Genomic DNA, 22,238 nt, shown 5'->3' with positions numbered 1-22,238 from the left:
GGAGCGCCCGCGAGCGATGCCGTTGCCGAAAGCTCGAAACATAAGCCGGCATGCTTTGTCGCTGCTCGAGCAGTCTTTCTGAGGGACTGCTGTACGGCGGCGAAGTGCGACACCGGTTGCGGGCAGAGCTTGGGTAGAGCGGCGCAGCGATGCTCACCGCTCCGTGTCCCTGCTTGCAGTGGGGCGGCAGTTCGCAAGCGACGATCAGTGCGGCGCGTCGGCCAAGTGGCCATATGGCTTGATGAATGTTGCTGCGCGTGCATTATTTGTCTAAATAATGATTGCACTTCGCGCTCTGAGCTCGCTACTTGTTTTTGGTCGGCGAATGTTTTCGCTCGGCCACCGATATGCCCAAGGCACGTCGGCCAACGGGTCTCGTTTTGGTCGGCGGCGTTGTCACACTAGGACGACGCTTGGTCGTTGGGGCGTCGTCGCCGTCGTCGGTGCAGTGTGACTGGCTAGTCGGGGAACGACCAGGCTGGCCGACGCGACCGTCGGCGTCGCTGTCGCGTCGACCTCGGGGTCCCGTCGGCCTAGTGTGAACGCGCCTGAACTGCGCGCTGGTCCCAGGCTGCCCTAGTCGTCGCTAGGCCTAGGTGGTCTCGCTTCCGCAGTTGACGGCGCTTTGGAAGTCGACTGTGCTATAATAAAAGGCCTACTCTTCACATCGCTTTAGTGCGAACTCGTCCCATAATAGAAGATAAGTTCGATTTCCACGACGCCTTCATCAACAGAGCTAGCAGACGAGCAGCGCGCACGAAAAAGCAGCGTCGAGCTGTCGGGATGGGACAACGTCGGCGTGAGGTCGGCGCTGTTGTCGGCAGAGTGTGACACACGGGTCGGCCGACGGCTGCTATCTCGGCGACGCGACGGCGATGCGCTCGTCAGGCGACGACCGGTGCTCGGTCGGCGTCTGCGCAGTGTGACAGACGCGCCGACGGCACGAAAATCGCTGCCGCCGACCATCGCCAGACTGAAATCGGCCGATCGTCGGCGTAGTGTGAACGCGCCTTTACCATTTGACGTTGCCTACACGCTCGGCGTTCGCTGGCACAATCTGAGCTGCGTCGGGCCTGACGCCTGCCTCCTCTTCGGAATCGCTGGCCAGCGGATCAAAAATGAAGTGGTTGTCGGGGTTCGAACCGCGGCGTCTTCTTCCTCGTCTGCGTCAACCCCCGATTCCTCATAATCGGTGTCTTCGCCGAAATAAAACTCTTCTTTCCGACTCGGAGCTGTTCGACTTGCCCTCCGCCCGCCTATCCGTGTTTACGCGCACCACGTGCGTGTCAGCAGACGACATGCCTACACGACGTCACGGCTTTCCGTACCCACGTGACAACGCATTGTCTGGTTTTTGACGTCATGAAAGAGCCTGGCAAAACCTGGCAACTACGAACCGAAACCGAAACTGCTGGGTACAAATAATACGATTATTAATTATATAATGCGAGTTCATGCTTCTAAGATGGTATCCCACGCTCACTGAATCGCTACGCATTATTTACAACCAAGAGATACAACACAAAAATTTGGTGTCTCTACCCCTTTAAACATTGAGTCTCGAGGGCACCCCTTGCAGTCGCAGGCGAGTGCTAGCTGCACTCGCTGTCCCATCCCGCGTCTGAAGCCACGACTACGCTGGAATCTGTTTTGTGTCTAAAGCACCTCGTTCATCTAACAGCGATGTTGGGACAAGCTGAACAACCGTTTTGGCCAAGTAACTTCCTGAACATATCACAAAAGAGCGCTTCAAGTGAGTGCTAAACTGGCGCTGCAATAGTGATATTAATGCAATACAAAACTAAGTGGCTCTTTCATTAAAACTGCTGAGTATTCTCGCGGTCGGTGAACAAAGACCCGACTTTTTAAACCCTAGCTCAATTGTTCTCATTCAGCATGCTGGCGCAACGAACGTATTCGGCGAAACCGTTGAATGAAAAAAAAAAACACACACACACGCAGTGAAAACCGAACTTTCCCTCGCTCTAACGCAGTGATCTTCACACTTAGTACCACATGTATACCTATGGTGAGCATATTCCTTACAAGCATGGCGGTTCGACCTGTTTCATTCTCGCAGCTATCGGATGAACTTGCGAAGGGCGAGCAAGAATTCACTGACACTTTCCTGCCGGATCAAGTGGCCGCATGCGAAGCCCGTCTGCAGAAGCTCAATGAGGCACGCAAAGGTGTGTGGGCTGCCCCGCTTTCTGCGCCTGAATGCCGGGCACGGGTAATACAGGACAGGGGCCGCGTGCGCAGCCATCCTCGAGGCGTCCAAGCGGAGCCTCCAGCCATTCCAGAACCTGCTGCAGACGCTCAAGGAGGTGGCCAGCACGGGCGACTCGCGGCCCCTGCAGCCGGCGGCGGCCCTGTCCGCCATAGCGGCCCTCGAGGGCCAGCACGAGAGCCTCCAGGACCAGCGGCGCAAGCTGGGGCTGCTCTGCGAGGCCCGGAAAGAGGCGCTCGAGAAGCGGCTGCGGGCGCTGCTGCTCTTCAGGGAGCTCGACGAGGTAGGCGGCGGCGGAGTCCCCCGCGGGTGAGAGCGCGCGAAAACCCTTTCTAATTTTAGGTGGAGCGTCAACTGGAGCAGAGCCCCGAAGATACGGCCCTGGGCGATTCCCCCGCGAGCAGCGAAATTCTCCTCCACGAGCACACGACGAGGATAGCCTCCGCCAACGAGAAATTACGAGATCGAATGCTGAAGCTGTTGAAGTCTGCCAAGCAGATTCAAGACGCGGAGGTCGAGGCGCGGGCCTTCGACCTGATGGCCCGCGTGACGAGCCGCATCGAACGCGACGAGGCCCGGAAGAAGGACCTCAAGGAGGCCGTAGAGTTCTTCAACGAAGCCCAAACGGTGGGGGCGCGTAGCCGGGTTTGCTGTTTTATTTGAGCGTCGGCACACAAACTCGAGGCGGCTTTGTTTTTGCAGGCGCTGAACAAGTTGGACCAGCTCCAAATCCAAGTCTCCCAAGGCCCCGTTCAAGACTTGGCCGCTGCGACCGCGCTCTTGGATGCGTGCGTCGAGAGACCCCTTCTCCTCGGCCATGGCATTCTAGCCCGTTTGTCTGTCGGCACCTGCGGCGTCCAGGACAAGGTCATATTCGCGGCCCGCACGCGTGCACCACTTCTGAAGTGAATTCATTTGCAGGTCGATGAACTGCAAAGCCGACACCTGCACGTGAGGCAGCTGTACGAGCAAAAAGCGGCGGATGTTGTGGAGAGCAGCGAACGCGCCATCAACTTCTTGACGCAGTGCAACACTGTAGGTGGAGTCGGGCACACTCATGAAACCGACGCCGTGGCCTGCTGACCAGTTTCCTCCTATGCCGTTTTGCGCAGTTGTACAAATGGTGCATCGAGGTCGTGCAGACCTTCCTGGAGCAGAACAGCCGCCTTGGCATCGGCGCAGCGGCGGCCCACGACTTCTTGCAGAGCCACCAGAGGATGCTGAACGAGATGCAAGCCAGAGAGCCGCAGCTGACCATGTTACTGGCGCAGGACGACTCGCGGTCCAAGGAGCTTCTCCAGCTGTGGCAGCAGCTCCGGGGCCTCTTGGAGCAACGCATCCGACTTGCCCAGCGCTACCTAAGCTGCTGTAAGATATCGACTCAGGTACGCATAAGCCGTCGCACGACTGCAGTGGCAGAGGCGCTTTTTCTCTTACCTTCCTGCCGCCTATTTCCAGCTGATAGAAGACCTGAAAACAATCAGCGACGCCGGTCCGGAACGCCAAGCATCTATCAACGAAAACTTCATGCAGTTCGACCACAATGCGAACAACTTTCTGCACGACGCTCAAAGAGTGCGTTAAATCCACGCGCTCCATGAAATTCTCACTTATCAAGTCTTCATTTTTTTCTGTTGTTTTTTTTAGCTTCAAGACACGTGGTTAGACGTCACCAAAGCTGTTCGCCACATCCAAGAAACGCTGGATCAATGCCATCAACTGAAGAGCAATCCTGGTAGTAACTCGGAACAACTACTTAAGGATGCCCAAAAAGTAAGAATCACTGAATCTCTGAAACTGACTCTCTCTCAAGTCAGAGAGTCTACTACCCATTGTAAAGAACGCAAACAAACAGTGGCCTTACATTGCTTTTCTTGGGTGCAGACGATGGAGTCAGCAGTCAAGATTGAGTCGGAGCTGTACCCTGCTATACCTCGGGAACTGAACCGAGCCGAGACAATCGCGCAGTACCTGGGCCGCCATCTAGACACGCTCATGCCTTTAGTCAGGGTATGTGACCCACGGTTTTTTCCTACCATGCTGGTTTTGTACCGCAGGCATCCGGCAACTCTCAGCAGCATGTTCTCGGTGGATAGCATGCCTATGCGGCAGTCTTCAATAGCCCGCTCTTCTTCACGGCTGTCGGCTCTAGAGGTTGTTTGCTTTTCAGACTATCCAGTCAGAGTTGGACGCGAGGATCGAAGCGACGTCTACGCTTCAGCGCAGAGATCATCTCTTCCAGCAGCTGCGTACAACTCAGCAGAGTTTCCAAAAGAATATCTCCCAGTACCAGGAATTGGTCAAGGCCATGATAAGTTTCTTCGACTATTTTGCGCAGGTAAGAACGTCATAAATTATTATGTCTGCCTGCGTTACGCAATTCTCGCAATGATTTTACTTTTTCAGTTGGAAAAGAAACTACAGGACACCCACGAAGTTGAGGGCCTGTTGGCAGAGGCTAAGCAACGAGCAGAAAACTTAGCAACGTTGGTTGACAAAACTGTAAGTACGTTTGCTTTCGCAACGCAATATTTTGCCCAAAGAAAGCAAATTGCCCGTTAGAGATGCAGCGCTCGAAATTTCTCCACTTCGCAATATTTTTCAAATATTGGCCGCTTGTGTGAGCAGAAGTAGCATCCAATGCTGTCATCGAATTGCAGCATGCCAAACTGACGAGGGATGAACTTTGTTTTCAGCGCACAGTAAAATGGCCTGACAGTGCGGGCCTGTCTTCATGTGCGAAATTTTCTCACCTTTTTATGCTTTTTCTGACAGGAATTATGCGCACTACTCTTTATATCCTATGACAACTGCATTATGTCATGTGGCGTATATCACTCTTAAGTACTGTAATCTGGGATGGCCATTTTGCGGCTTTGTATCAGCAGACAACACAGGAATAAAAACTACAGCGCCTGTTCATGATAGTGCATTCCTTTAGTTTCAGTATGTGATTATACTCACTTCAACATGCACACTGTTTCTGAATTCAGCGAAAGCCCACTTTCCCGCACCCCTTCCCCTATTCTCTACTTATTGTGAATAAAAAAAAATCACAGGTTATTTGAGCGTTAGCTATGGTGTGACAGCAAAGAAAGAAGTCGGTCGCCGGGCCGCAGTCATTAGAGCATTTGTCACCTCCCACCCTCTCTACCTCTTCCCTTTGCCACCTTCCCTCTGTTTCGTCTAAACGTGGAGAGAAACATTTCTCTCTCTCCACTTTGCCGCCTGCCAACCGAAGTAGGTGGCGCTGCGAACGCCGACGATGGCGCGAAGCTAAGAAACGAGTTAATAAGAATTAACGCACTAAAGCATCCACACTTGACATGAAAAGTGAAGCGAATCGTTTCAAGTGAGGTGTAGCTGTTTCGTTACACACCGACTTACAACGCCGCCGGAGTTCAAAAAAGGGGCCGTTGCTGTATATTACGATTTATGGATGCGCCCAGTTGTTCACAAACACCTCAGTTCTGCCAGATGGCAAGTACGCCGGAGCTCCTACGCAATCCGTCCGCTCCGACTCGTCTGTATCTTAAGTGTGGCTGACAGAGTTCAACAAATGAAATTACTCTGCGGATGCAATTTTCACTAATGGCGATAAATCTGAGTTTTAAGCTTTCCTGTTCTTCCATTCCATTTTTAAATACTTACTAATACTTTGCTCCTGTTTCCCCAAGTTTGTTTCTCCAACACGCAAGCGAAAGATTCGACCCGTGTTGTTGCATTTTCACGCTTTTCTGTGATATGGAAGCATACCGTTTTAATTAACTTCGATGCCTAGTTTTTCTTTGCTCGATAATCCTCATTCGCTCGAACCTCCCAAGGAATTCAACCCTACCTATGGTTTAGTGCAGATAAAAATGGAGGTATGTCTGTTGATTTCGTTGGAGGCGCCTCTGTCGTATCGATGACTTTAGTCATTCCATTTACACGGGTTCGTTTTCTCTTTGCGCACCATGTCAGGGCTAGCTCACTGCGAGTAAGTGGTTGTGAATGAGCGTTTCAGTTGTATGAAAGTGAATCCTTTGAGGTTCCGATTTTCGTCAAGTGCTAGCACAAGTGGAACAAGCCAAGCTTGTTCCCTTAGCGCTTGATGTCACGTTTGTGGCCAGTATGCACTTTCCATGTCTTGATAGACATGAAATTTTCTGACGGCTGGTATTAAAGTCCCTCTTTCCCTCCTCGCACCAGGAGCCTAGCGAGGCTGCTGTGCTGGACCGCGACAAGATCCACTCCCTGGTGGACAACCAAGGCGCGCTGCTGGTTGCCAGCCTACGCAAGTCGCAGCAGGATTCGCAGATGAGCAAATTCAACGAGGAGCTGCAGCTCATCAACCAGCAGGTGCGCGAGCTCACCGATTCGCTCAAACGGGACTCCTCAAAGTGTCATGTTGTGGAGTTCCAGCAACGCATACAGGTAAGACTCCTCCTCACAAACTTCTCATGGTTCATAGTTCCTGGTCTTCTAGCACATGTGCATACAGCTGACCGGAAAAAGTCGTCGCAGCCTTTGTGACGCCCGGTTTTGGTTCACTGTCAGATGATCTTTCTCTTCCTTTGTAGTTTCGTGACCTACCCAAATGACATATGCGGCTGTGTTTGTGCTGGCGTGCTGATTTAAAAGATTTATTTAGTGCAGGTATCTGCTTCAGTATAAAATAGGAAAACGGGCTCAAAAAGGAATTCTTGTACGCTGCCACCTAGGAAAGAGGCATCCTCAGGGACGGTGCGTAGACACACGCTAGCTACTTGTTGTTCTTTGCGATAATGAGGTGAAGATATAAATAGGCTTATTCTGCTAAGTCTAAAATTCTGCTTTCGCGCCAGCGCTTCTTTGCCGAATAAGTGCACTGACTGACCATGAGACAATAATGAAAAAAAGAACTGGCTCCTAAAGCACCACTTTCTCAAGGCGGAACGTACGGCCACTTTTCTTCATTCTTCATGTATCTTCTCTCCTTGGTGCCAGTAGCGTCTGCTTTTTTATTTTTAAAAATTTCTTTCTACTCGGAGCATTAAGTTCCAGGCAATATCAGACCGAACCGCACAATGGCCGAAACATGTTCGCAATCCCACCAGGCTTCAGCTAACTTGCACATTTACTTACTGGTTGTCACTCTCGCAGTCAGCGAAGGTATGCCACTACCACCACCACCACATTCGCCACGACCACACCACACGCGTCTGTTGTGATACAGCTTCCTTCACAAGGCAGTGCTGATGGATAAGAACTTGTTTGCTCCTTACCTTCCCTGCGCATTAGCCGAGCGCATAGTCACCTTAAAAAAAATCGAAGGTTCAGCACGCCACAAAAAGATGCTGCAGTATTTGTATTTATTTATATTAACGCGACAGCGTTAAGTTTTCCTTTCTGCAGAAAATCCGGCGCCGTCGTCGTCGGCGTTGTGAGCAAAAAATTCCCGGAGACGCAACATAGGTGGGCCAGCTAGGTCACGTGACCTTGTGACGTCATCGCAACCTGCTCACCGGATTTGTGAGCCAACTGCCCACCCTAGCAGGTGGCAGTTAAATTAATGATCCTGAGAGGCTGCTCGAGAAGAGCAACCTGGATTGCACAAGCCCCACCGGGTGGCAGCACCTGCCATCGCAGGGCAGTGGCGCATCGCTTAACCACTGCACCACTGCGCCAGGATTGGTACGAGGATGACAGGGATCCATGAAGGTGAAGTCGAGAATGACCAATTCCGCATATATGGCCATTAACACTATCGCATCATACCAATAAGGCAGAGATTAAGCGTCCTTAACATTATTTTGAAAGTAATACAAGCTGATTATTTGGCCCAAGCGGGACCCGAAAGCGAAAAGGGAGAAAAGGCTAGCAGAATTACTCGAAGAACACAACGCAAGAGTGATGGTTTTGTTCACACACATACTTGCCTTACAGAAAAAACACCCTTTCTCTGCGTGTTTGCACCTGTTCGCGAAGGGCCGAACGCACGCCTCATTCTCAGTTCGAAACTTTTACTTATGCGAATCATGATTGCGAAGCTGGCGAACTTCCCTCCCGCTCCCTTTCTCAGGATTCGGTAGCGTCGCGTAATGTAATGCAGTGAAGCCTCACGCTACGGCTGCTGAAGGTACGCCATCTCGGGGCCCGTAAACGGAATCACTCGGCGTGGACGTTTGGATTTTAAATGCATAACCGTGTCAGGCATGAAGTTAACAGATTAAAAATTTTATTTGCAGGAGCTGATCGAAAACCATTAATCTGCGTAGCTTCGCTGCTGCTGGGGCTTTATAAGAGGGCAATGCCAGTTGAAAACAGTCGTAAACCTTCTAGCGAAAACATTTGCGACCCGATTAGTAGAGGTATGCCAACTCGGTGGCTTTCAGGTAACGCAAATTTTTACTACTTTAAGCACAGAGGAAGTATCTAAAACGGAAATTTTAAAGCCATATCAATTTCCTTCCCAAAAGACCGACGTGGGTCCTGTCACCACCGCACCAGCGACTGCGCTTGATTATACCACTCTAAGTTAATAGCGAACACATTAATTAAAAGGAACTAAAGTGCATTTTTATGTTTGTGCGCGAGAAAAGGAATACTAGGCATCCTATGCGTAATACATTAGTTTTCTAGACTGCTTCACTGCGCGACTTTCATCATTTGTCCTCAGCCAATATGCTTCGAACAACGGAGCTTTCCACGTATGGATATCAAAGAAATAATGTATATCTATAGTCAATAGAAATCATTGAAACTGAAAGCCAGCACGTGTAAACTGAATTGTAAGTGTACCTTTCTAAGTTTTGGTTCATGGCAGTGATCAATAACGTGTAATCCAGCAATCAGTCATTGTGTCTGAAGGTGCTTCTAATTCACGCACAATTGTTATTTTAGGCTGGTGAGGCTGCCGCCTGTTGGGAGCATAGCTTCTGACAGCCCGGTTTAGACATATGCTTTTCTGAAAAAGCAGCTAAAAGAAAAAATTATAGTCGTGTGCAAAAGACAATTCTGGCCTATTAGAACTGATCACTGCTTAAATGCTCCATTTCCTGACTTAGGCCACGGCAGGCCATGTGCCTGGTCATATATTTCGCCTATTTTCTGTTTGTTAAACTCACGCAAATATTTAACGAATTGCCTTTTATTTTTGAACAGTCTGGAATTTTCAGGAGGAATGACGGGATATGACTTAGTCTTTGAATGCTAGACTTCGCTACCTCAAAATAACTCAGCTAACATGATAATTCGGACGACCTTCGGAACAACTGCAGTTACTGATCGAACAGTATTCATGATTGGTTTTGAGGGAAGGAGTGGCCCCATATTTTATCAGATTGTTATAGAGCATTAAGCATTCCTTAATGCAGCCAGAAAAGGCTTAAACGCCGACAGAATTAGCTGCGTGATAATTGCTTGGTAGTTTGTATTGAACAATACACATCTCTCTCTCTCTCTCTCTCTCTCTCTATATATATATATATATATATATATATACTTTAGTATGCGTCTCAGGTCTGGGTCGCGGGTTGAGGTGGGTGAATTGAGGCTGGAGTTCTGTACGGTACGACGGTTAGCCAACACGTGGGTGATGTGGGCCACCAGAAGCTGCCGTGGTGTTGGGCAGTATTATTGCGTCTCGTTAGCTAATTATCTAAGACCAGTGGCTCAAATTTTCAGAGGAAGGCAGATGTGCGGCTTGAAAAACTGTTGGAGAGTGTTCCGAAGCCCCCGATTCAGTTGCTTGCTACAGTATTCGCTTACGTGGAATTTTTTTCCCGGGCTTTATAGGAAAACCTCATAAGCCGCATGACAACGACGCACATGTACCTTGACTGTAATGCCGCCAAGCGTGTCTTTGACAAATAAGGCTAGCATGTCGGCCGCGAAAAATCGACGGGCCGCCGCACGCGGGCGGTCGGCGTTGACAGGTTTATACCAAAGCCTACAGGACAGTGTGTGGCAAGTGAGAGGTTTGGGACTAAAGATGATTGGAACCCTGTTTACCGGTCATGAAACAGAATGTCGAAAATGAGAGTAAGTTTGGCAGCGTCATCACTGCCCTGAAGCGATCGTGCTCTGTTTCTGACTATAGAACGATATTTCTGACCCAGGCTGTCGAGCTGGCACTGAGAGCAGAATATAATCGTTTTCTTACAGCCGATCTGGAGCTCGGGTGTTGCTCCATCGCAGTGTTCTTAAGAGCGTTACAACTGCGAGAACGCGCTATCACGTGGTGCTTTTATTTATGCTTTATTTAGATCACGAAACAAATCACCACTTAATAAATTGCAAACAACTGAACTAGGTGCTTCCGAGCAAAGTTTCCAAATCAGACCTGTGCCTTTAAGTGCTTATTGTTCTTTGTAGTTTAGTGGGTGATTAGCCACGGACGCAAAACGTTCTTAATCTTTCAAAAGGAAAGCGGGCAACCTGGGTTAGGTCTGACACACGTGTGGACGTACCACTTTATTATGAAGCTTGGTTCTCGCCATGCATTCACGACACTCCACGAATATAGAATGTTGAAGAGGCTACTTCAGTCGCTTCGTACGCGAGAGGTACGGTGTTGGATAACCATGTACCCGTCGGTTTCCAACAAGTGTACTCATTCCCCGGGCCTATTTCTCTGCTTCCCTGGGCTGAAATGATTGGAATATGGGTTCTTGACCCCACCTTGTTTAGAAAAATAAATGCCTTGTGCCATGGTGCTCTTTGACCTAAGCTGTCTTTGCACCATAAAACTCATCTTCATAATCAAAAACTCTATTTTTTTCCTTGCACCTTGCGTGAAGCACCATATATGTTGTCTGTTTACACCGCACAGAGCTGGAGCTGCCGTTTTCGGATTTTTCAGCCGGTTTCAGGTCCTTAGCATTAGTTAGGCGTATTCGCACATATTGTGTGCGCTTGCTTTTACAAGAAAAGTTAAGAAATAAGGCAATAAGATCCTCGGCGATTCCCTGCTCGATCATTCTTTGAATATGGTCGTACAGATAAAGCATTTTGAGGCCAAGGCTCACTGCCAGTCGGCATCGAAATCACACCGCCAAGGACGGCAGTGCCGCGATATGGAATTGTTAGGACAGAACACGTCGTTAGGTGCGGACGCTAATATAACATTTATGCACCCGCAAAACGTAACGGAACACTGGAGGACAACACGCTGTGGCTTATAGAGCAAAAGTCGAGATATGAATGGAGTGAAATGGAAACAATGCAAGATGCACATTTTTCTTTACATGTAGCCTTTCCAGATCCGAAATTATTAAGCATAAATGCTTTTAGGTCCCATTCTCTGCAAACTAAGGCGAACATTTTCCGGAAACCACGGCGAACTTATGCGAAACTTCAAACTTTTTGTTCAGACTGGTACCAAGCGAAAAATAAATTATAACAGTGGCTCCGACCGGGATTCGAACCAGTCGTTCCCCGATTTCTTGTACACGTGCCACGCAGACAAATTTAATGCCCATAAGTGCTTGCTGCCTTAAGTTTCAGTGCCATTTGCGCTGTGCTACGCACTCAGATCTAACGGCATTAGCCTTACTGCCATTCGTGAACTACTCAGTTCGCCACAACTCATTCGCCCGAGTATTTCGTTCACATTCTACGCGCAGAAAAGCATGAAACTTTTTAGCAACAACTTCCTATCCAGCGCCAAACAGTTTATTCACAACTTTAAGTCAATTGAGGCACCTCTACTGCCTAATTTACCAGCACTTATGCTCTCACGCAAGTTTATGGCTACTTTTTCAATTTGCCCTGCAAGATTCCGCATAATAATTTTTGCATTAGATTTGAAGAACATTCCCGAGATACTGTGCTCATTATCACTGCTTGTATTCAGGTAAAACTTTCGGCTGCCTTGCAGGCATTATTGTCATCGTGATTTAAGTATAATGACGTTAAATCTAGATGTCTAGCACAAACTCCGAAAGCAATGGCATTAACGAACTTAAGGCCTCAAGCAGTTACTACCGTTTCTTGGGTGCTTGTGGCACGGGCATTAGACCACTTGGCTATCTACGCAGCGTCTCGCGCGGCGTTTTCTGACTGGTGGCATCATCTCCCAATGTGTGCGAAATGCTCGTCTTCGTCATCGTTCTTCCGATCGTTCTGAGACGCGTTGCTTGCTGAGGCCTCGAAAGAGCCGCGGCGATTATGAAACGTCAAACAGCGAAAGCAGGGAAATAGACGCCGATCGCTCTGCCCAGAAAGCAAATAGGAAGCGGCTGAAATCGGCGGCACACAACGCACCAAGAGTGGCGAGGAAACCGAGCGCGCTGTACAGATAAGAAACGCAGTTGAGGGCGGCGGCTCCTCGAGCCGCGAAAGCAGCTATGGAGTCCACGCACACTGCCCGGCTTAAAGGGTCACGTCCAGCAGCCGAAAGATCGGACCAATACCCGAGTGTTGGGCAACGCCATCTATGAGCAGCCGTAGAAAATGCTACTGCACCTTTCCTGCAACGGTTTGGTTTGTTTTATGGGGTTTAACGTCCCAAAGCGACTAAGGCTATGAAAGACGCCGTAGTGAAGGGCTCCGGAAATTTCGACCACCTGGGGTTCTTTAACGTGCACTGACATCGCACAGTACACGGGCCTCTAGAATTTCTCCTCCAAAGAAATTCCAGCCGCCGCGGCCGGGATCGAACCCGCGTCTTTTGGGTCAGCAGCCGAGCACCATAACCACTGAGCCACCGCGGCGGCGCAACGCATTTCACGCTACTCTCCACGGCTAGAGGGAATAGCGCATATATATATATATATATATATATATATATATATATATATATATATATATATATATATATATATATATATATATATATATATATATATATATATATATATATATATATATATATATATATATATATATATTTTTTTTTTGGGGGGGGGGGCTAGTTGGTAGATTACTAAAATGCCAGGAATTTGACGAGGAGCGAACAGTGCGACACAAATGACATAGACGGGAGCTGACGTCCAGTTGTTAATATATGGAAACGTGTAAACAATTTTATGCACGCTTACGCATCAAAACAGCCAAAAGAAGCCAGGACGTCAGATAACCTTCGCGGAGAAGTATTGCCTTGATGCCGATACACACTCTCGGGGCACCTTTACTCAACGGCTTTGATCCCTAGGACAGCCTCGACTGTTTCTCTTCCTTTGTTTTCATCAGTTTCGGAAAACTTGTGATTTCCAGCAGCGAAGGGCACATGCAAAGGTTGCAGTCATTCTCTGGGCGATGAATCATTTCCCCTCCAATTATTTTTGACTGTCGTGCCCTCTGATTAAAGTAACACTTTGTTTAACAAGGCTAACAATGATAAAGACAAAACGACTGGAGGGGACACTTAAGCTCCGCCTTAAAGGTATCACGTGATAGCGTTAACGGTTGATGTCCATGTATGTGTAATCGGTCATTCTCGACTTTACATTCATAGATCCCTGGGAGTACTCATACCACTCCCGGCGCAGTGTTGCACCGGTTTAGCAATGCCTCACTGTAATGCGATGTCAGGTGCTGCCACCCGCGGGGCTTGTGCGACCCAGACTGCTCTTCCCGAGCAACCTCTCGTGAACAGTCATTAATTTAACTGCCACCTGCCATGGTGGTGAGTTCGCTCAGAGTCCGATCAGAGTCTTTGTTGGCTGTTTTGAGGCAAACGTTGGCAAACACTATGAGGCGTTTTTGTGAATAGACAACTGGAAGTCGGCGCCCGCTTATGTTGTTTGTGCATTTCTCGATCTGGTCTTGTTCACGCTGAAGTTTATTCCCATTCGGCCGTTTCTTAACAAGCTATAGCCCGTGTATTCACGCTACTGGGTGCCGAACACGCGAAGTAAGAAAGAGGCAGAAGGTATTGATCGGATGACGTGCCTGCCTGCGAGGGAAGCGAAATGAACGGAATACGTTATCTTCATCTTCGAACAATGTCGCTGCTTATATGTGATTAGTTCTTTATAGAGGCCGGAATTTGGTAACACAGAACGCCTTAAACGCCTGGTAACGCCTTATTTTTTTCAGCTACAAAAAGTGTCACTGATTTTTAACGCCTTTCTGAAATAACGTGAACACAGGAAATTGGGGCGTGAGGCAGGACGCATGGAAAGGTAACAACCCATTAGGATGCGATCCTTGATAAATGCGTCCAAAGGTGGTAAGCACGAACGTACAATAGCCGACGTTTAACGCCAAAATATTCCCAGCTTTCACTGCTGTGCGGAAAATTTTTTGAAAGAAAAAAAAAGGACTGTGAATCTGTAACTGGCGTGTTTGTTTTTGTGTGTACATTGAGAAGCACCCGCGAATTACAAATGCCTTTTGCACGTCTTTTTGATGACTGCATCGGTTATGAGGAATTTCTGACGTACTTTAAAAACGTATTGTATTTGTGCTCGCAGTCTCTGGAACGAAGAATCGAGGTCCTCTGTACGTCATCCCGCCTGCAGACTGAAAGCGCGCGGATGGAACTCGAAGAGCTCACGTCTCGCTGGCGAAGCTTCCACAAGGAGGCGATGGCAGCGCCCCCACCGCAGCCCGTTGAAAGGAAGGTCAGTCATTCATTTTTCACAACCTCCGTTAGGGAAGGCTCGCGTTTCACTGAATAGAAACCATCGCTAGCGTGCTTGTTTCGAGAGGCGCGTTCGCCATTGCAGTCAGCGCAGTCAGCTGGCCTGATATTCTGTTAATTGAAGATGTCTACCCTTAAGCATGTCAGAAACTGACCTAACGGACACCACACTTGCAGAGCAGGACGTAAACAAGTGTGGTGCTGCTAATTTCAAGCGTAAAACACTGAGACGGCTCTTTGAGAATCGAGCTGGCATCTGTCGTAGCCAGGACGGAGGCTGATATGCTCCGCCACTGTGCCGGTATCCACAGGGGCATCTATTGGTGATATTACTAATAGTCATGAAGTACCCGCTGTCATCTGCTGTGTGTGGTGTTGCTGCTTCTTGCTGGGCTGGCTGCACTTGGCAGACAAGGAGGCCAGGATAAATGAGTGGCGGTATAGCGAGCTGCTGAGGCGAAATATGATGTGGCACCAGAATGGTGGTGTGTCTGAAACTACCAAGCACCTGCGAGTAATATAGGCAAGGAGTGACCGCGGTTTTGAATTGCTTCCAAGTAAATACTACGTTATTGAATGACTAGGTGAGAATGCGAACGCTTGCGTTCAGTATGCAATGTTCGAGTGTTGTACCCTTTTGATAGCACTTTCTTGTCAAAAGGCAACATCTAATCAATCTGAAATGATTCGGCACTGAATAACTTCAAGAACCGGTGTAGTTCATTTGAACAGTCGAAACGTAAAACAGTCTTTAGTTTCTTCTTTAGTGGAGGACAAACTTTAGTTTACAGATGAGGAAATTTTTGCGTTTGCATTGGTTTTAGTCGAAATAATTCCATGTGTGCTCTAGACGCAGGAAGTGAAAGAGGTGTGCGGACCATCCTTCGTGGTTCCCTTGGACGACGTCGAGGTGCAGGAAGGGGCGAAGTGCAGCCTCGTGTGCGTGCTCGCCGGACACCCACCTCCGACGGTAATGCGCGCGGCGGAATTCATTTGTTGAATTTTAAGAAGAAAATACCATCTTAGAATTGCCGGTACTCTTACAGTGGTCATGTGTAACACGATATTCCACAGGAACGACCTAGAAAGAATTAAACTGCTGAAAAAAAAAAAAAACATACATGATGCTCTTACGGTCTATTGACTACTGATGTGGCGACTGCAGTGTGCCTTCGTGTGGCGCAGTTTTTAAGATCGAGGAGAATAATTGAAAGAGATCGAAGTTTATGATCAAGATTTCATTAGTTCACGTTTTTAAGCGCAGTAGTAAAGCCACGTAATGACTGAAAGAACAGTAGTTACGAGGCCGGTGTTTGGTTCACCGTGCATCGGTTCAGATTTTGCAAAAAAAAAAAAAAAAATACTGTGTAGGGAAGCTAAGTTGTCGTGAAGCAAGACAATGCTTCTAGAAGTAACGCAATACCAATCAGAATTGGTGTTAAGCAAGGAGACACTGCCGCTTCATTATTTTTACAGCGTATCTAGAGAAGTAAGAAACATTCCGAGAGCTGTAATAAGGGAGTAATTACTCATTGGCATCCACCCAAGCGCAACCATACGGCTACAAAGGAAAGCTATACAGCTGTATAGCTTTCCTTTGTAGCCGTATGGCTGCGCTTGGGTGGATGCCAATGAGTAATTACTCCCTTATTAGAAATTTACTCCACCTTGGGGGATTCCCCTAAACATTTGACCAACACTGTTCCCACTTCGAGTTATTGATTAATTCGCTCTCGCCCTACCATAAGCTTGCCGTCCCGGTTAGCTTAGTTGGTAGAGCGACTGCTCCGGTGAAGCGGTGGTCCCGGGTTCGAACCCCGGACCAGGACGAATTTTTCTTTAACTACGAAGTTTCTGAGAAAGCTGTATAGCTTTCCTTTGTAGCCGTATGGCTGCGCTTGGGTGGATGCCAATGAGTAATTACTCCCTTATTACAAATTTACTCCACCTTGGGGGATTCCCCTAAACATTTGACCAATTCCGAGAGCTGGATTTCAAAAAATTAGGTTCAATAGATAATGAGGAACACCTCAGAAGGAGATGAGCAAACTAAGAACAACTATATTCTTAAAGATGGATATGAAGAAAACTTCGCTAATGCTCGCAGTCTCGGAAAGAAAGACCAGCTTGCAAAACGTAGTGAGAAATAGGAATCATTGAGGGAGAGAGAGAGAAAGACAGTTCAATGATTACAGGAGAGGTGTTGCTGGTAGTTAACCTGGCATGCTACTCCAGATGAGGCTGGAAGAAAAAAAGAAAAGTGAGACGGAATTCAATCATGCATAAAGGCGGCGACACATGTCAGGCGAGCGCTCCGAATCCGGTCCGGCTCGCCGCGTCCGGCGGCGCCGTTCCGGTCAGCCGGCGACCGCTCGCGCACTCACAAACACACAGGATTTTCAAAGGCTGAGTATCAAACCCGTGTCCTTAAGGTAAGCTAGTAGGGATTTTGTCCCGCGCGCAGCCGAAGCTCTATCACACTAGGATCCAAGGACATTCTCTAGGTACAGAGCGCAGTCCTGGCGGAGTCTTCCCTCCCGTAAGTAGTGAGGCAGCGCATTTAACTAGGCTAAACGTTCATGGCAGATCCAGTGACCACGAGAAAGGTGCATGTATAAGAAGAATGGGCTGTAGAGTGCATTTTACAGCTAACCGCAAGTTACGAACAGCCACCTGTCGATATCGACGAATGGCACATATATAACTGATGCGTTTGCAAGTACCTATAAGGAAGAAACCCACCCTGACCTTTGAGAGTAACGAAAAAAAACTCTGAATGAGGCTCGGGACCGAGAAGATAGAGGTAGAAAGGAAAATAAATGTGCCAGAAAGAGAGCTGCGTGCGTAAGAGAACAAATGCGGACTCATATTACCTCACATGATATCTAGCTCATATTAAGAAGACGAAATAGGTTTGGAAGGTCCATACGACGCATTTAAGAGTTATTCGGAGCACTTTCAGAGTGACAGAGTGGATACGAAAGCGAAGAAAACGTAGTAGAAGCTGGCAGAGGTTGAGTTGGCGCTGAGTTTTGCGGGCTAGTTGGTAACTCAAGCCTGAGTTACCAACTAGCCCCCAGAATAGTGAGTTACCCACTGGAGTAGATAGGCAAATATGTCTGCAAAAATTGAGTAGCCGAAGTAGGCGCAGAATGTGTGTAACGGGAGATTGCTGGGAGAGTCTTTTGTCCTGCAGTAGACTCGACCTGGATGGTGACCCTCGTGGTAACGTTTAATGCTGTGTCGTGTTTCTTTTTCTCTATTTATCCGTCCAGGTCCAGTGGTACAAAGACGGCGTGTCCATTCGCGGCAACTCGGACTACGTCACGACGAGCCAACAGCTCGAAGATGGCACGTCAGAGCAAAAGCTGACCATAGAGGAGACCTTAGCCGATGACTCCGCCAAGTTTACGTGCAAGGCCATCAATGCTGCGGGCCTGGCTGAAACATCGTGCCGCCTCAGCGTTCGAGGTACGATGCCGGCAGTCCCGTTACGCTCTGTGTCGAAGCTTTTAAAGGAACCCTCGAGACCGTCGTGATGTTCGAAGACGAACCGCCGCAGTGGATTTTCATTTACGCTTACTTGATGTTTAAATGCCAGAGCTTCGCTGCGTAGCTGCGCCGATCGGCCAGCGACAAATTCGCACTCGACAGCGCTAATTCAAATCAACAGCGCCTTCTGAAAGGTGCCAAGGCACTCATGCGACTGGAGCGTTCTAATCTCGGCGCATCAGTTTTCACTGATTCGCTGATCCTATATTTACGCGAGTGCTTCCATATCGGTTCCTCGTGCGGCATGGAAGCGCCCCTGTGCTCGTCTTGACGCGTACACGCATGAAGGTAATTTTTAGGACGCTCCACGCGGGTGTGGCACTGACTGCCACGCTTAACAATTGCTGACTCTAAAGAGACGTCCAATGCTTTAGGGGTTGCGCAACCTGCAAAGGAAGACGAGAGATTCCAAAGCAGGGGCAAGGAGTTAGGACACTATCGGTAACGGTCACCAAGGCGGGACCACGAACAATGGCTAAAAAGGCTCTGACACAAGACATCGGTTCTCTGCATTGCCGCGGCTAATTTGTTTTAGCACGTACGTAGTAGGCAGCGCCTTCACAATGCCCTAAGGGCAGTGTTCATGAACTCTGCTCAAATCAATGGAGGGCCACGGGCACAGTCAGGATTTTAGGTCGGATGCACGAGCACAAAGAGCTAAATATCTGTACTATGGCTATATTTGTGTACATGACTACTTGTTTCAAAAGTCGAAGCCCCAAAATTCTTCAGATCAGTGGGCATAGGTTAACGTCTAAAAAAAAAAAATCTAAATACTTTTCGAAAGAGTGACATCGCATGCAGCTGACAGCTACAGCCCTAGATTAGAGAACAAATATTACTACATTCTTGTTCGGCAAATAAGCTTGCAAATTCAATAATGTTCACTGAAAGTGAACTAAGTGACAGCTACATTAATTTCGGATGCAAAATATGAGGGGCGAAGCCCTGCGGAAAATTGAACACTGCGATCCATTACCACTGGACGCACGTATACTCGATGGCGCTCCATTCCCCCGGGTCCGCAGAGCAACCGCGCGAGAACGCGCTGGAGGAGGTGTTCATCGAGGCCCTCGAGGAGCACACCACGCACACGACGGGCGGCGTGCTGACGGAGCCGACGTTCATTCAGCCGCTTCCGGCCACCGCCCAGCTGCGGCCGGGCGAGGAGCTGCACCTCGAGTGCACCGTCCAGGGCCGGCCCGAGCCGCGCGTCTCCTGGTCCAAGGACCTGCTGCCTGTCCGCGATGCCGCCAAGGTGCGCCCTGCGTGCGGGCCCTTCTTGCACCGGCTCACCGCCGCCCTGGTTTCCTTTTCCGCGCAGCCCTCGCAGGAGCAGGGAAGGGCGCGGCTGGTGCTCAGTGGCGCAACCGAGAGCGACTCGGGCACATACACCGCCGTGGCCAAAAACAAAGCCGGAGAGACGGCCTGCTCCTGCCAAGTGAAAGTGGCCGAGTGAGCAACTCCGAGACGTGTTTCGACGTGCTCGGATTCTTTTTCCGACTTCTTTTTTTTGCTTCCGCGGTTACAAGTTCCCCGCCTCCGCTCACCCCTCCCGCAGCGCCCGAGTATAGCCGCTTTACGTAACGCCGCAGGGACGCCGCTCCGCCGGAGCCTCCGCGTGTGCTCAAGGCCCTGGAGGATCTGGAAGTAAAGCCGGGACCGGACCCCATCACGCTGGAATGCATCATCGTCGGCAGGCCCGAACCAGAGGTCTCGTCGATTGGATCTTTTTTCGCGGGGGCCGAATTCGCAAGACCACACTTGTGCCGAGTGTCGAACTCGGATATATATATATATATATATATATATATATATATATATATATATATATATATATATATATATATATATATATATATATATATATATATTGGAATTACCTGCCTGCGTGCAAGAGAAACCGATAACTAAACTATAACATCATGCGCCGTAAATGGCTTCCCGGCGCTCTTCAATCCTGAAGGCAGGAGCCAGAACCAGAGCTACGACCCTGGGCAATGGTCTCCTGTTCTTATGTTAAGTTCACCAGCGTATGCAGCGCAGAGGCAGGACGCAGAAAGACCAGTAACCAACATAATCTCGCACCGGCTTGCCCTAAACTGTCGCCAAATTCCTTACCGTACGCACGGGATGACTGCACCGCAGTAATATGGCCTCTGAGGGCCTACGACAGCATGTGCAGGAGAGCATCCTGAGTGGAGTATTCACACTCTCGTTGGGACTAGGAGTGCATAATGCAGCTGCACTGCGACCTTTGTCACGTCTAGTTTCGGTTTATTACAGAATCGTGCCTTCACCTTTAGTAAAAGTGTTGTTTTTATATGTTCGTAAGCCGTAATACTTCTATAACTTAAACATTAATGACTTGCGACACCTCCTGAATGAAAGAGATATGAGTTAATGTCTTTTGAAAAATTGCAGTACATGAGGAAGAGAGACAAAGCGAAGCAGAAGAGGGACTGACGTTCACGAAAAACGAAGTTATAATAAAGCGTCCTCCACTGCCAAAGAAAACCGCTGAGGCCACTTGAGCTTACGGGAAGAGTACCCTTTGTGAAGAGCTTCTTCTGCAACTAGGGGTGGGGCCGGCGCTCCCAAATCATTTGCTCCTTCAGCAGGCAGCCATCGAAACGGCTTAGCGCGACACTAACAAAGGATTCGGTTGGGTTCCTCATTAACGGAGTGGTCGCACACAGGCATTGCTGATGCGAAGGGTAGTGCGCCGTATAAAGGCTAATTTCAGCCCTAGCCGACACAGAATGGTTAACCGCTTGATTTTCGTGCAACGAAAGCAAATCTCAGATCCTATTGCCTTCCTTTTCCCTAGCGAAAATACAACCAGACCAGGCAACTGAACCTAAACTTTCATTTTGGGTGGAAAAAAACAGCGCGAAAGGGACGGAAGACGAAGATGAAGGAAACCACACGGACACGGACATCTTTGTCTTCCGTCCCTTTCGCGCTGTTTTTTCCACCCAAAATGAACGTATACCAACTCGCCCAACTTTCCATTCTACTACAGTGAACCTAAACTGCTAAGCTGATCGCACGCAAGTCAACTGGTGCTCGTATTTCTCGTATGGTTCATATTTCATTCAGGAAGTGACGAATAAGGGTTAGACCACCCACCTCTCTAAAAGAAACTGCATTAGCATCAGCACTCGGCAGATACTGACGTGATGGTATTGCTGTCGTTCGATTTGCTTCTGCAAAAATTACAACTATTGCGAATAACTTTTCGCGCGGCACTGTTATCAGCCTCCTGTCTTAAAGTCGTTTCCTCTGTAAATAAGTACCAGCGGGCTGTTATAAATAAGCACCGGCAGCGTAAAGAATGTGTATGTCACATGCCGCTGCTGAGTGTTCCTCTAATGGCACTACGCCAATGCCTTCTGGCAATTTAAATTAGGCTGCGCTGCGCCTGACCGCTCGCCTAGAAAACACATTTTGCGTCTGTGATCAAGACCTAGGCAGAGCAATTGCCGACAGATCTCTGTAAGCCTAATCCCGCCTGTGATTTACACCACCACCATCACCCCCAAAAATATAAAATCTGCATTTGAGCTCTGCCTAGAATGAAGCTTTTCTGCCGGACTGCTGGTCCACCTATTAGCTACACAGGCTTCATAGTATCAGGCAGATCGGTGTTAAGCGTGCATTAATTCAGTGTCAAAGCTTTAACGTTAAGTGTCAAGCGTACACGCTGTTATTGGGTATTTTATTACCTCTGATTACGTTTTGATATACCATTGGCTAACTTTTAGGGAGCTGTTACGGCAAGCTTTTCGACCCTGTTATGTAAGAGTGTGGAAAGAAAAAAATGTCCATCTTTCCTCGTTACAGTATGGCTACTGAACATAAGTATATAAATATGGCACCTTGTGGTATGTAAGATTATTTATA

General features: G+C 48.6%; 1 protein-coding gene across 3 annotated transcripts in view; it reads left to right on the top strand.

The window, feature by feature from the left end:
• The window catches only part of LOC149349987 (uncharacterized), a 228,811-nt gene that overhangs the window by 18,216 nt on the left and 188,357 nt on the right, over positions 1–22,238 (top strand). For all 3 annotated transcript variants that reach the window (XM_089578984.1, XM_089578987.1, XM_089578988.1), the window contains 18 exons: positions 2,081–2,189; positions 2,263–2,513; positions 2,573–2,857; positions 2,933–3,097; positions 3,152–3,265; positions 3,343–3,615; positions 3,689–3,805; positions 3,878–4,003; positions 4,115–4,240; positions 4,401–4,568; positions 4,637–4,732; positions 6,422–6,646; positions 14,611–14,760; positions 15,631–15,750; positions 18,056–18,251; positions 19,361–19,590; positions 19,657–19,787; positions 19,928–20,045. In XM_089578984.1, the coding sequence (XP_089435110.1) occupies positions 2,081–2,189; positions 2,263–2,513; positions 2,573–2,857; positions 2,933–3,097; positions 3,152–3,265; positions 3,343–3,615; positions 3,689–3,805; positions 3,878–4,003; positions 4,115–4,240; positions 4,401–4,568; positions 4,637–4,732; positions 6,422–6,646; positions 14,611–14,760; positions 15,631–15,750; positions 18,056–18,251; positions 19,361–19,590; positions 19,657–19,787; positions 19,928–20,045 (3,000 nt within the window). The remainder of the gene's footprint in view (positions 1–2,080; positions 2,190–2,262; positions 2,514–2,572; positions 2,858–2,932; positions 3,098–3,151; positions 3,266–3,342; positions 3,616–3,688; positions 3,806–3,877; positions 4,004–4,114; positions 4,241–4,400; positions 4,569–4,636; positions 4,733–6,421; positions 6,647–14,610; positions 14,761–15,630; positions 15,751–18,055; positions 18,252–19,360; positions 19,591–19,656; positions 19,788–19,927; positions 20,046–22,238) is intronic.

This window comes from Amblyomma mixtum, chromosome 3 (genome assembly GCF_055824585.1).
Source record: "Amblyomma mixtum isolate Tamu chromosome 3, ASM5582458v1, whole genome shotgun sequence".
Classification (NCBI taxonomy): Eukaryota; Metazoa; Arthropoda; class Arachnida; order Ixodida; family Ixodidae; genus Amblyomma; species Amblyomma mixtum.
The sequence above is the reverse complement of the archived record's forward strand: the minus strand, read 5'-3'. Positions and strand labels throughout refer to the sequence as shown.